The 12,990-nt window shown below is 46.0% G+C and overlaps 1 protein-coding gene across 1 annotated transcript; it reads right to left on the bottom strand.

Moving 5' to 3' along the window:
• Positions 1-150: 150 nt before the first annotated feature.
• On the bottom strand, positions 151-10,008 carry sap130a (Sin3A associated protein 130 a). The gene is made up of 21 exons (XM_088426672.1): positions 9,907-10,008; positions 9,212-9,355; positions 8,869-9,125; positions 8,510-8,677; positions 7,979-8,105; positions 7,778-7,893; positions 7,585-7,709; positions 7,344-7,491; positions 7,176-7,266; positions 6,994-7,098; positions 6,769-6,910; positions 6,547-6,662; positions 5,549-5,836; positions 5,230-5,383; positions 4,896-4,994; positions 3,879-4,240; positions 3,573-3,803; positions 3,358-3,483; positions 3,180-3,283; positions 2,821-2,934; positions 151-1,715 (listed from the first exon to the last, which is right to left on the bottom strand). The coding sequence occupies exons 2-21, from the start codon at positions 9,324-9,326 to the stop codon at positions 1,557-1,559; spliced, it is 3,147 nt and encodes a 1,048-aa protein (XP_088282798.1). The 5' UTR covers positions 9,327-9,355; positions 9,907-10,008; the 3' UTR covers positions 151-1,556.
• Positions 10,009-12,990: the final 2,982 nt, after the last annotated feature.

Raw genomic sequence — 12,990 nt, 5'->3', positions numbered from 1 at the left:
AAGAAAAAAAAATAGCTCCTGAAATGTCCCGAATATTAGGAGCACCGTGAGGTTGCATGTGTTAAATCAGTGAAAAAATATTGAATGAACATAGTACAACTTAAAAAAAATAATAATTTGGGAGTAGAACAACATGTGAGTCCAAGTGTGTGCTGTTTGAGCATTTTTACTGTACTTACAGACAAAAACAATGTACAAGGTCTGGGCTGAATGATCCCAACTCACTACAACTCTTCCTCTGTGTGAAATCTTTTTTTTTTGTTTTTAAACATCTCACGGCACATAATGTCTCCATTTCGAGGGTGGCACTGGGGGGGGTGTAAAATTGAAAAATGAAAACATTCAAACAGTAACATACAGCCATGTGAACATGAGGACGCGTCATTGCAGTTCCTTCGCTACCTTCTAAACACATAACAAAATAGTAGCAAAAATCCACGAATTATTGAACTGCTGGTAGATACCACCAGAGGGCGCCAAAGCAACATTTGTTTTTCTATTAAGGCTAGAGCCTGACAGAACGAAGCTCCTCCCCTTGGTTTAACATTTGGGGTGGGTGGGTGAACTCACTACATACAAATGAAATGACATTTTGCTTAATTATAATTTACAGTTAGCATTTGTGGGTCAGCATTCTTCACACTTTTTTTGAGAAACCTGTGTTGTTCACCAAAAAAAAAAAAACCGCTCTTTTGTGCTCAGTCCAAAGCCACATCTAATGTAAAAAGATTTATGATGCCACCTCGTGGCAGAAATATGCAACTGCAAACTTTTTGCATCAATTATTGAAGTCGATTTTCCCTACTTGTGGTATCGTAACCATATAGCTTTCTCGGGGGAGTTTGCAAATAATAAAAACAAGTCATACGTTTCACCTCTAATTGGTTATTTTTCCTCGGGCAAACTAGTTTCCAAATGAAATAAGAGGTACATGAAGTCAGAGGTGGATGTGTGGACAAGTGTTGCGAATAAGCACCATGCTAAAACACAAGCAGCAATTCTGCTTTGGAAAATGTTTTTGACATCTTTGTCCAATAAACAAATGTTTTTCTTTTTTCTACAACTGTCAAGTATCTACAGTCTGAGCAAACATGACAAACAAGTGATTTTTTTAAATTGCAAACTCCCCCTTGAAAGCTATCACAGAAATTTGGAAGGAAACGTGTGACAAGCCAGCACACGTTTTGGCAAAACGCCGGCGGTTACGACGGCAAACACAATGAAGGCACCGATCGAAACGAAAGGAAAAAAAGTTTGAGGTTGGTCTTCACATTACCATTTTCAACTCCTTGCCTCTTCAGCGCCGTGGAGCGGAGACCCGGCAGAAGCTAAGTTAGCAAACGCCGTCTGTCGGGGTCTTCGGAAGTGTGGTGCGGGGTGAAAAGAAAAAAAACAAAAGAAAGAAAACTGAGAAGCTCTTCCTACAAAGTCCTCGCCAGCCGCGTCGCCCACAGTGGGTGCTTGTGATTGTTTGAAGCAGATCATAGCACCAGAATCTGAACGGGGGGGGGGGGGGGGGGGGGGGATAAAGGGATGAGTGGATGCGGGATGATCTCTCACGCCCGCTCTTTGCGCTTGAGCTTGGACGACTTCTTGACGGTACTGTTCTTGTTTAGCAGCTTCAGAACTTTGTCTTTGTGCTCCAGAACTTTCATCATGGTGTCCCGAGCCTCCGTCACCTGGTCCATGACCAGCTTGCAGCGCTGCATGTTGCCCTGTGGGTTGAAGACGGAATTATGCCAGGATGCGGGATGCCTTTAAATCTGTTGCAATGGATGGGCTAATAATGAACATTAATTTTGGTAGCTTTATAACCCTCAAAACTGCACATTTTGTGGATGAAAAAAAAGAAAAAAAAAGTTTCACTAAAGAAAACACACGTTAGCATAGATCTTAACATGAAGATCTATATTAAAGCGGTTTACAAAACGAGTCTCTACATAAAATTATACATAATTAGCTACAAGGATCACGTAGCAATTAATTTGCTCTTGATTTGAGAAGAAAAATATCCTGTTCCTGTTGCGGCATTAAAAAGTAATACATTTGATTTGCCGCTATCTGCAAAAACCTTGTTAAAAATCGCACTCTGCTTTAAGCAATAAATGTGAGATAACAAAGCGAAGCAGCACATGTAGACAATCACAACACTCAAAGGCATATATATTTTTTTATCATATGTGAAAGGGGACAAATATTAGTGCGACTTCTACCGCGGGGTTTTGACCAGCCTGGTCAACTCGGTGGATGAGTGGTTAGCATGTCCGTCTCATAGTTAAGGGACCCGAGTTCAATTCCAGCTAGCTGCGGCCTTCCTGTGTGGGGTTTGCATGTTCTCCCCGAGCCCGCGTGGGTTCTCTCAGGGCACCCTGGCTTCCTCCCATTCTCCCAAAACATGCATAGCAGGTGTATTGGACATTCTAAATTGTCCTTAAGTTGTGCCTGGTTGCGTGAATGGTTGTTCGTCTCTGTGTGCCCTGCGATTGGCTGGCAACCAGTTCAGCGTGTCCCCCAACTACCGCCCATAGACAGCTGTGATAGGCACCAGCAACCCTGCGCCTCTAGTGAGGATAATCAGCTCTAGAAAATGGCTCAGTTTGCATGTGCATGTCTACTATATACTGCCCCCAAGGAGCAGCACGATGTCCGTTGAATTGAAGCCAAAAACATTGCAAAAACCGTTAAATACTTAACATTCTATTGAATAATGCCATCAACGAAGGAATTTATGAGGCACCCTGTAGTACAAAGGACATTTTATAATACTTTTACATTTATACAGGTATCACTGTCTGAACTTTGACTTGATAAAAGTCGCACCTGTATGAGTTCATTGATGCGATGTAGGTCATCGTCAGCACTCGCTCTCTTCTTGGGGATGAGGCCCTCCTGAAGGGAGGACAGCCGGCTGTACACGTCATGCTCCAAACTAGACTGAAAACATAAAATAACACAGGAAGGCCTGTCAGACGCATAGACTAGTAGCAAGAAAAAAGGAAGACAAAATGGCTGCTTGGCTTTGTCTGCTGGGAAGACTGTGTGATCCGCAATTATTCATATAGTAGGACTCAAAAGAAAATCAATCAAAAATGCATTAAAAAAGAAAAAAAAAAATCACACCTTGGGTGGTGCTGTTAATGTTTTTGGGAAACAGTACAGGGACCTATCATTCATCTCACCAGCTGCCTGAGCTGCGCGGCACACAAGTGAATCTTCCAGCCTTGCGCTCGGCACGCCACCCCTCTCTGGTTGGCCATGTCCTGCAAGGTGCCCTTCTTCTCCTCTGAAACATAAAAAAAATATTCATTCCATTCCAGCGCTAACGCTTTGATCGTTCGTCTGCTTGAGAGAACTAACCTTTAACGCGGATATCGCTGTACCTCTGGAAGTGATGGTAAGCGGCTTTCCAGGGGTTACGGTAGTGCCGCAGGAGGGTGACGGGCGGCCGTGGCCTGACGGGCACGTAGCGCACCCCTTCCTCATCTAAGAGGGATCCATTTGGGGGGGAAAAAAAAAAAAATCAGCAAAACTTGACAGAACAATAAAATCTAAACACCGTCCCAACGACATACCGACATATTCCCTCGGGGGGGACTCCCTGCGCTCGGCCCTGCCGCCGAGGGGCCTCCCCGGTGTCTTCTCTTCATCGGTGCTGTTGGTCTCCATCATCTCGCTCTCCTCGGTGATGACATGCTGCTGCTTGCGAGGCTTCTTCCTCGGGGATGCCCCGGGGATGAGGTCGCCCGTGGGAGGCACGTTGAGGGCGGAGGACTGGGCGTTCAGGGCGGGGTTCGCGTTGGGGTCTATCAGGGGAAAAAAAGCAAGTAAAAAAATAAATAAATCATGTCCAGGAGTACAATGAGACCAAGATGGCTCACCCGGCTGCGAGGTGTTCACGGGGTCCACCTCGTGCTTGACCTTGACGTCGGGGCAGGCGGCGACGCAGGCGGCGGTGCTGCTGGGGGCCGGCTGCGTGGGCGACGCCACCGTGTTGGCCATGGAGGCGGGGGTGGGCGGAGTCACCGCCATGGCGGCGGGAAGGGCCGAGAGCACGGCAGAGGGCTGAGAGGGCGGCGCGGGCCCCGGCGTGGCCAGCATGGCGGGTAGCGCCTGGGCGAGGTGCGGGGCGCCCGAGGCCGCCATCGCCTGCTGCTCGCCGCCCTGCGGCGGGGGCAACGCGTCCACGGCGGCCATAACTGGAGGGGCCACAGCCATGTGCACCTCCGTTTTGGGTTTGACTCTGAGGGGAGAAGAGTTTGTTTAGCAAAACCACAACACACCTCATCATTACAAAGCTAATGTTAACTTTGATTTGGTTAATTAGGAGGACCACATCACAGAATTAGTTTACATCCAGTATAAAGACATAGCGTTAGCATTAAGAGGTTAATATGACATTAGCACAAATCAAATTTTTATATTGTCAGTATTAGCAAGCTACACTGACAGATTGGACTTCAAGGTTACCATACACTTGCACACGTCTATCTTTCATTCAGTTACCCAGCTAGCGTAGCTAAACGCAATCGTTATTTACACAGTTTGTATTAGTCAGTTATCACTTACTTTTTCTACACTTTAATGAACCGCGAGGCACGTTATTTTCTATAGCCGCAACACTCCTCAGATTCACCTAATTAGAATTAGTCATCACAACCGTATTTTACAGCTAATTAGTCATCACAACCGTATTTTACAGCTAGTTAACCTAAGCTAACCAGCGCAACCTCGGTACGCCTTGCATTTTACCTCCACTATTAGCTTTGAGCTGTACCATGATCAGTGTAACTATTTCGAAACAGACAAGTAGCTTTCCCAAGTTACCGCAACCGCTATTACACATTCACGTGAAATGATTTGCCTGGTGAGAAGTGATTGACGTAAGGGATGCTCACCCCGCAGGTCGAGGAGAACTGGCTCCTCTCACGCCGCTCTCCATTCTGACACCGCTCGCTTCACTGGGCTGAGCGGGAATGAGGGTCTTCCGAACACAACTTAAAAAAAAAAAAAAAAAAGGATACGCGAGATGTGTATAGTCATGAATTATTTTTGATTAAATACAAAATTGATCGGTCTGCTTTTATGAAAGATTACAAGCGACTGAAGGAAACGATGTGAATAAATATGATGGTGAGCAATTATGATGTGAGTGACGATAGAAAGTAGAGATCTCAAGTAGATCAAGCCCAAATGCACTAAACCATATAACGTTTGTTTATGGTCTGTCACCTTTCAGTGGTGGGCTTTTTGCGCAGGATGCTGGGTCTCGGCGAGGACACCAGCGTGGGCGCCCCTCCCTGGCCGTGGGTCTGCACCATGGTGCCGACCGCTTGAGTGGTACTGCTGATTTGGTTAGCCACAAAGCCTTCTGCCAAGACCACTCCTGGATGATGGTTTAAACCAGATATTAAACCAATAGAAAGCTCACAAAAAGTCAAATCCTGATTTTTTTTCTCTCTTAGTAACTGAGATTAGGTTCCGCACACACGCAAAAAAAAAAATGTAATTTGTAAATAGCGAAGTAAAAATATTTGAGGGAATACGGTACCAGATTTCGCTTCGGCGGGCGGTTGCTGCTGCTGGACGGCGCCGGCGCCCTGCTGGAGCCCCGGCGCGATGGACGTCGCCCCCGGGTGAAGGCTCTGCACGCCGATGGGCGCCGGTTGGATGCCCTGCGCGGCGATGGGTGCCGGCTGGATGCCCTGGGTGCTGATCTGTGCCGACGGCAGGCCGATGCGGTCCACCGCCATCAGCTGCATGTGGTTGAGATGCACGGTGGTGGCCACGCCCACGCCGGCCTGGGCGGGCAGTGCCGAACTTGGAGCTTGGGGAGTCACTGAGGAAAGGGGAGACACTTGTCAAAAATTTTAGTACTTGGGGGTCTCAACACTTGTCAAAAATTTTAGTACTTGGGGGTCTCATTTTTTTCATAGCTTTGTATAGATTAAAAGCAGTGTTCAAACATATTAATCAGCAGACCGATTTAAGTCGGTAATATTAGCTATTCACATGTCAACAAAATCTTTTTTGTGTGATTTCTATAACAAGAGAAAAGTCAATGACATTTGAAGCCCCCTAACAAACACACAAAACCTAAATTCAACCAATTTTTGATGATTATTCTCTGTCAAGTTAAATATATCCAAAACAAAAAGGTCATGTAAAAAAATTAAATTAGGATTTTTTTTACTCATTAAAATAGCCCCCCCCACCCCCCAAAAAAATCAAAGTTGGGCCCCAATTAATCAACCAATCTGATGGATCTCAAACTTGCTGCATGTTCATAGACAAGAAGATATTTTGCTGCCTATGTGTAATAGGAATTTAAGAAATACAAATGACTGATGATATGAAAACAGGAAAAACAATTATTTTTTGCTTTTAAGTTCATTTATAATTGCTATTTAACCAGACAAATATATATTTTACTCAAATACTAACTTATTCAAGAAAATTTCCATTCAGCATACTTGAATACTAAAACCTTAAATTAGGATTAAAAAAAACAAACAAATTAGAGTCTGGTGTCGGGGTCTCCATCGCTACCTGGGTATTGGCGAATGGTGGACACGGAGCTGCTGATGGGGGTGTAGGTGTGAGTCAGGGGGTACGATGACGAGTACGTCGGCAGGAAATACTGAAACTGGACCGGAACTTGGGGCCTTGGAAAATCAAATGACAAAAAAAGCTTATCCTAGGTCAACGCCGTGAGCTACGAGCAAAGCATTCATATTACATCCTAACACATCAGACGACAGGTCGTCCCACCTGTTGTCGCTTCTGGGCTCCATGGTGACAGGGTTGGGCGAGGAGCGGTGGCCCTGGATGGGGATGAGGTTGGCCCTCTCGCCGGGGTAGTCGGGCTGCACCCGGGACGACGAGTGGGCGATGGGCTGAGGCACCACTTTGGCTGCGGGCGAGGCCAAAGTGAGGGAGGGCTCGGAAACGTCAAAAGCGGCGAGACGCGTCGAGACGCGGCGAGACCCCACTCACCCACGGGGATGGCGGAGGTGGTGACGGCGGTGGCGTGCGACGAGTGGGAGGCCATCGTCATGGTGACTATGGTGTTGCTGCTCATCTGGGTGTGGGGCACGGTACCTGAACGCAACACGTGGTGCGTTTTAGGTTCATCCGCAAATTTCTAATGCGGGTTGTTGCCTTTTTGGCAAGTGTACCTATAGAGGTGGTAGAGGGCACGGTGTTGGTGGCCACAATGGGCGCCACCGTGGCGGCCGCGACTGGCGTGACTGTGCTGAAGATGGGCTTCTGCGAGGTCAGAACACGGCCTTTTTTTTTTCTGTCTCCCCAAAAATGACTTATTCATCATTGAGCCGATTAGTAACCTGCGTCATGGTGTGCGGCGGCTGAGGCTTCTGAGCGCCGATGGCCGGGTGCGAAGGCAAAGTGATGCGCGTGGCCGTGTCGCGCGACGTTTGAGGCCTTTGGATGCTGATGGTGGCCGGCGGCGGGTGAATGGTCAAGCCGGGACGCCTGCAAATCACAAATAAATAAAAGTCATATAAATCAAATGTATTGGAGAAAATATAGTGGAGCTCCAAACGGCGAGAGGGGAGCGCATTTTACCCATGAGCCACCTCTGCAGAGTGCGTGGCAGTGGGACTGATGACGGGAGAATGGGTCCTTGTGGCTGAAATGGGGGCCACCACGGTGGGAAGCACAGATGTGGACGTAGTCACGGCCGGACGGGACTGCCAAGCCAAAGACATGTTAGACCTCCGCCTCACTCCAAAAAAACAAAAAAGTGTTATGAGTGTACCTGAATAGTCTGCTGGATGATGTGCTGCACGGTGGGCTGGCCCGGGCCTGCGCCTGCTCCAGCGGCTGGTCGGAGGACTGTTTTGGAGCTGGACATGACCGCAGCAGCGGCTGCACCTGTGGGAACGGAAACACACTCTTACAAAAAAAAAAAAAGGAAATTCAAACCCGACTGTCGCAGTTGAACCAGCACGTAGGTTACCTCGTGGTAGATGCGACGTGAAGGTCTGCGGCGGCACGGCGGGGGTCCCGATTTGCAGCGTGGGGCCGCTGCCTCGAATGATCTGGATGTTGGCCGACATCAAGTGGTGCAAATTGCTGGAGTGACCCTGATGCGAAAAAAGGCAATCGACCACAATATGAACACACCGCGGCTCTCAAATATATGTCAAAAAAATCCAGATTTGGACATTGTGATTGAGATGGTGAAGAAAAACTGATGGAATTATTTGCTGAATCAAAAAAGAGGGCATTTTTGAAATGAGATTCTTTAAAGAAGCCACCTTTAGTCCAGATGACAGCTTTGAACATCTCAGTGGGCTTTATAATTGATTGATTGACAGATAAATAGATTGATGAGACATCAATGGAAAGACCAAAACTGAACACACTATGATTTAGTAGGGTAGCTCAAATAAGTCAAGACATAGACCAAAAACAAATGCACACAGTGAACACAAATAAATCGGCCACATCTCAGGATATGGAGGTAAATACGACATCGTGTCCTTACCTGCTGTCCGCTGATGGTTGCCACGGGGATAGAGAGCGTTGTGGCGCTGCTGCTCTCCGGGGCGGACGTCATGTGGCCCGGGACCTTGGGAGGGATGGGGATGTGGCCCTGATTGGAAGCCGGAGCAGGGGCTATCAGGCGGCTCGGCATGGGGGACTTTAAGACTGCCTGCAAACACACAACTTGTGTTAAGTGAGAATAGTCTTTCCATGTTGGTTATAGAACGAGTAAATTCTTAGACAGTGTACCCCAGTCTAACTCATTCACTGCCACTGACGATTATGGATGTCAAAATTACATTTCTACCAGGCCAGGGTCATTTTAAAAACAGCAATTGAAGACAATACTTCTAAATTGACCTTCATCTGTCCGTCAGTGAGGACAGCGGGCTGGCCCTGCGACAGATGCACCGGCGTAGCAGGTACGGCTACGGGCGGGCCGCCGGGCTGGATGGGTAGCGCCTGCGGGGCGGGCTGCGGCTGCCCGTGCGTTTGAACCTGCGGGTACGGCCGGACCACCATGGTTTCTTGCTTGTCGTCCCGGAATACCACCGTTCCCGCACTGGACCCCGCCGGCGGGTGCTCTTGTTGGTCGCCGTCCGCAGCTTCAGCACCAGCTGACAATCAAGCGTATTTATTTCCGGACTGAATCTGAAAAAGTCGATTCATGATAACAAGCATGCCTGGTTGGAGTATTGCTCACCTTGCGGGTTTGATGGCTGACTGACAGGCACCAAGTTTCCACCGGAGGGCATTATGGGAGCCCCCCCTGGACTCGAGGCGGGCAACCCGTGTCGCGGGAATTGCTGGGAGCTCATTCGGATGTTCTTTTACTTTACTCGACGACCTGTGGGGGAGAAAAATCGTCAATCGACGCATGCCAAAACGCTTGCACAAAAATAGTGCGCATGCGCGGCAATGGCAACAAAAGTACGAGCACCTCAACAATGAAGGGCTCGGAAATGAACCCTTAGCGGACCGACCGAGGACACAGCAACTAAGCTTCGCAGTAGTTTCGATCATCGGCCGACATTTTAAAACACCTGGCTGACATTCGCGGAACGATAGTACATGGAGTATTTTTGACTAGCTTTTATTGATCGTCTAGCATCAAGTTTACCAAGACGTCTTTTCGTCGCTTGAAAAGAGGCCAAAGGCGACGTTTGCCCAATGAGACTTCGACTCGAAACATTCGACATTTTTTTGCTTCGAAACGCTCACGTATTAGAAGCGATACATTTCTAGCTTAGCCAGCTAGTTAGCAACATGCTAACGTGAGACTCGCTTGGTATTCTGGTGCCGCCTGTTTGTCACTCACGTCCAAATAGTGAACTTTAAGGAAAACGAGGACCTAAAAAAGGTCGCGCAACACAAGCGAACGCGTTTCGGAGTACGTACAGGTATTCGCCGTATCGCTGAGTTCATATGCAATACTCCTTTTCTGGATTACAATTTTTCCATTCGTCTTTTCTTTTCCTTTTTTTCTCCGTTCACGACAACATGTAAGCCGGAAGAACGCTTGATTGAGAGACGGCCCCTCACTTGTTTTAACCAATCAGAGAGGAGAAATCCGAGGTGCCGCCCAATGAGAGCGGAGGAAATGCTTTGACCATCCTCCGCCCTAAACGTAAACCCGGCCTCTGGATTTTTTTTTAACCAATGAGCGAATAGGAAATCGAGGTGGTGACAAATGGAAGCGTGAGAAATGTATATTTACCAACCTAAATTTTTAACAAAGAGCCGCCCCTTTGGCTACTGTCAACCAATCGGTAAAAAGAAACACAAACGTGACGACCAATAGAAGCGCGAGACAGAATGCGCGAGGTAAATTCCAGCAAACCTCCACAAATTAAATGGCAATGTGAGGATTATTGTAACAAAAGTACCACGACTAATTTTATTTCCTTTACGCTTTTAAGCTTTAATTTGAGCGTTATCCGCATTTTCACTTCTTTTGAGTGAAAATAGCAAAAATAATTTCCCTTGCGAATCTCCCGCGTTTTGATCAAAGTTCTCTTCTGACACCTGGTTGTGATACCATTAACACACGCTAGGGGGCATCAGAATGCCTTTCGTGTGCATAAGCCAGCTTCGTGTGAAAATGCAGCAGGTGCAAAGCGTCAAGAGAAAGTTGTTGTAATGTCCTTTTCACCTGAGGGAGTTAAATTCTGCTACGCGCACCTGTCAATCATGTTAAGACGTTCAAGACCTCATTTCAACTGCAACAATTACAAAGTCAACCACGCCAACTGTCCAGCATTATTTCCATCATTCCTTATCGTCTTCATCATTTTGCATACAGTGTACATGTGGCCATATAAAACCGCCCTGCATGCTTAGGCATGACTGGACAATTGTGCACAGCTGCACACACACACACACACACACACACACACACGCACACACTAAGACACAAACTGACATAGTTAAACACGCACATACTTAGACAAATGCACACCTGTCAGCGAGTTGATTTCAGCAAGAAGCGGTGCATTCTTGACATACTACAGCCGGCTCGTTAAGAAAATAGTTAAGAGGATAACATAGGAGGTCAACGGGGACAAAGCGAAGCACCTAAAAAAAATGAACAAAAAAAAGAAAGAACGAAAAAAAACATTGGGAGTACCCGTTGGGATAAGTTAAGGCTGTTGAGGAGGTACATGAGACTTTAACAATGTTTTTAAAGGTATCAGCAACACTTGCTTGTGAGAGGTACAGTAAATTTTCTTTTCAAATTAAGAGTAAATGAATTGGAACATGACCAATCCGTTGCTGAATCGCGTTTTAGTGAGCTCTGTTGTATGCCTTTATTTGATTGAGTTTTAATAACGATTAGCATTGAGATTAGTGATGCAAATTCATGGCAGACGAGCCAGAAATAAAATAGCAGCTACCGCATCCAGTCCCTGAAGTTGCTGAATAAAATACACCTAGCGACAACAAATGAAGTTCCAATGTTTTATTCATTCAGACACATATGGCAGAGCACTGTTTTAAATCGAATTTTTTTGGGTCCAAAAATGCTTCTAAGGAGTTACTGGACTGAAAAAATGTTTTACAAGGGGCACACAGTTGAAAAGCACTGATTTAACACATGATCTTTTCATTACTATTTTCAGAAGGGGAGATGAGAAGGTTTCTAAAGCGCTTTAAAATTAACCCAGAAAAAAAGAAAAAACAACAAACATATTGAGGCAAATGCAGTCATGTTTTCCTGAAAATAACTCCGCCCAAATGGCATGGTAGCTCTTATAAATTTTGTCATGGGGAATATTACTCAGGCTTGACTTTCTTCTCCTTTTTCCCCTTTCTTCTCATTTTTTTTCATCACAGTAGAGCACTAACATTTAATAGCTTTTTCCAAGTCCTCTTTCAAAGGCATGGAAATCGATGACATACTTTGTGTAATTCTGCCGTAAATATAGCATGTAATACACCCAATGTGAGTATTGATGACGTACATTGGATGTTCCGGAATATAAAAAGGACATATACTCATAAATGTAGGGAGGAACTGCAGATCGGATGCCATTTCTCCTGGAGAAGTGATTTCAAGCAAATATTTGGACTTCTCCTTCCATTTCAGGCTCAGGTTTTTGAGATTTTTTTTCTGGGCTCCGTGAAGTGTCCAGTGTCCACCAAATAGCAAAATATGTGTCAGGAGCCCAAAAATGGATGTTGTGAACTAAAATGGCTGACTTCCTGCTCATTTTGCGGCATGGGTCCTCTACCAATTTCCGCGGTTCAAATGAGTGTTGCAGGCCCATTTTTAATCCTAACATAGAGTACCTCCTGAAATACACAAAGTTTTCGAAGGTGACGAGGACTTGCAAAAAACGGCGTGTTTTCAGGCATTCATTCATGGGAGAAACGGTCCAAAAATCAGAAGCTTCGTGGAAAAGCTGATGAGGTGGGGAGCTGGGGCGGGGGTTGACATTCCATGGAAGCTGGAGGCAGGAAGTTGTGGAATTTCCATGAAAATGTGAGCAAAGCACAGAGCTTCACATGCATTTTTTGACTCGGGGTTCCTTGTGCCTGCTTTCAGAAAAAAGGATAGCTATATCATGTAAAATTGTAGCGCCATGTTGAAAAATATATATTGATACTTTTCAAAGTCTCAAACATCCAGACCTGAAATTCAACCAGCTTTAGAATTCTCAAAAACTTGCATTTCAAATTAAACAGGAAGTCAGACAGTCCAGCTATTTTCACACCTAAAAGCATTTACAAACCCAACACTTGATGACGAGAGAGAAATCAAATGTAAGGGTCCAAGGATTGACCCTTGAGGCATCCCACGTCATGGCCATTCAATCAGATTCAAACTGTCCAATGGCAAACTTTCTTCCAAGGAGGACCTGATCCATTGACGGACTTTTTAAACTCTTGATCCATCTTGGCATTGATCTAAACAGTCTTTTAATGTAATCAAATTCTATTTTTTCCCATTCTTCAGATAGTACTTTTGAAAATATCATCATT

Source organism: Hippichthys cyanospilos, chromosome 10 (assembly GCF_059441005.1).
Source record: "Hippichthys cyanospilos isolate Australia breed blue-spotted pipefish chromosome 10, RoL_Hcya_1.0, whole genome shotgun sequence".
NCBI classification, from domain to species: Eukaryota; Metazoa; Chordata; class Actinopteri; order Syngnathiformes; family Syngnathidae; genus Hippichthys; species Hippichthys cyanospilos.
The sequence above is the reverse complement of the archived record's forward strand: the minus strand, read 5'-3'. Positions and strand labels throughout refer to the sequence as shown.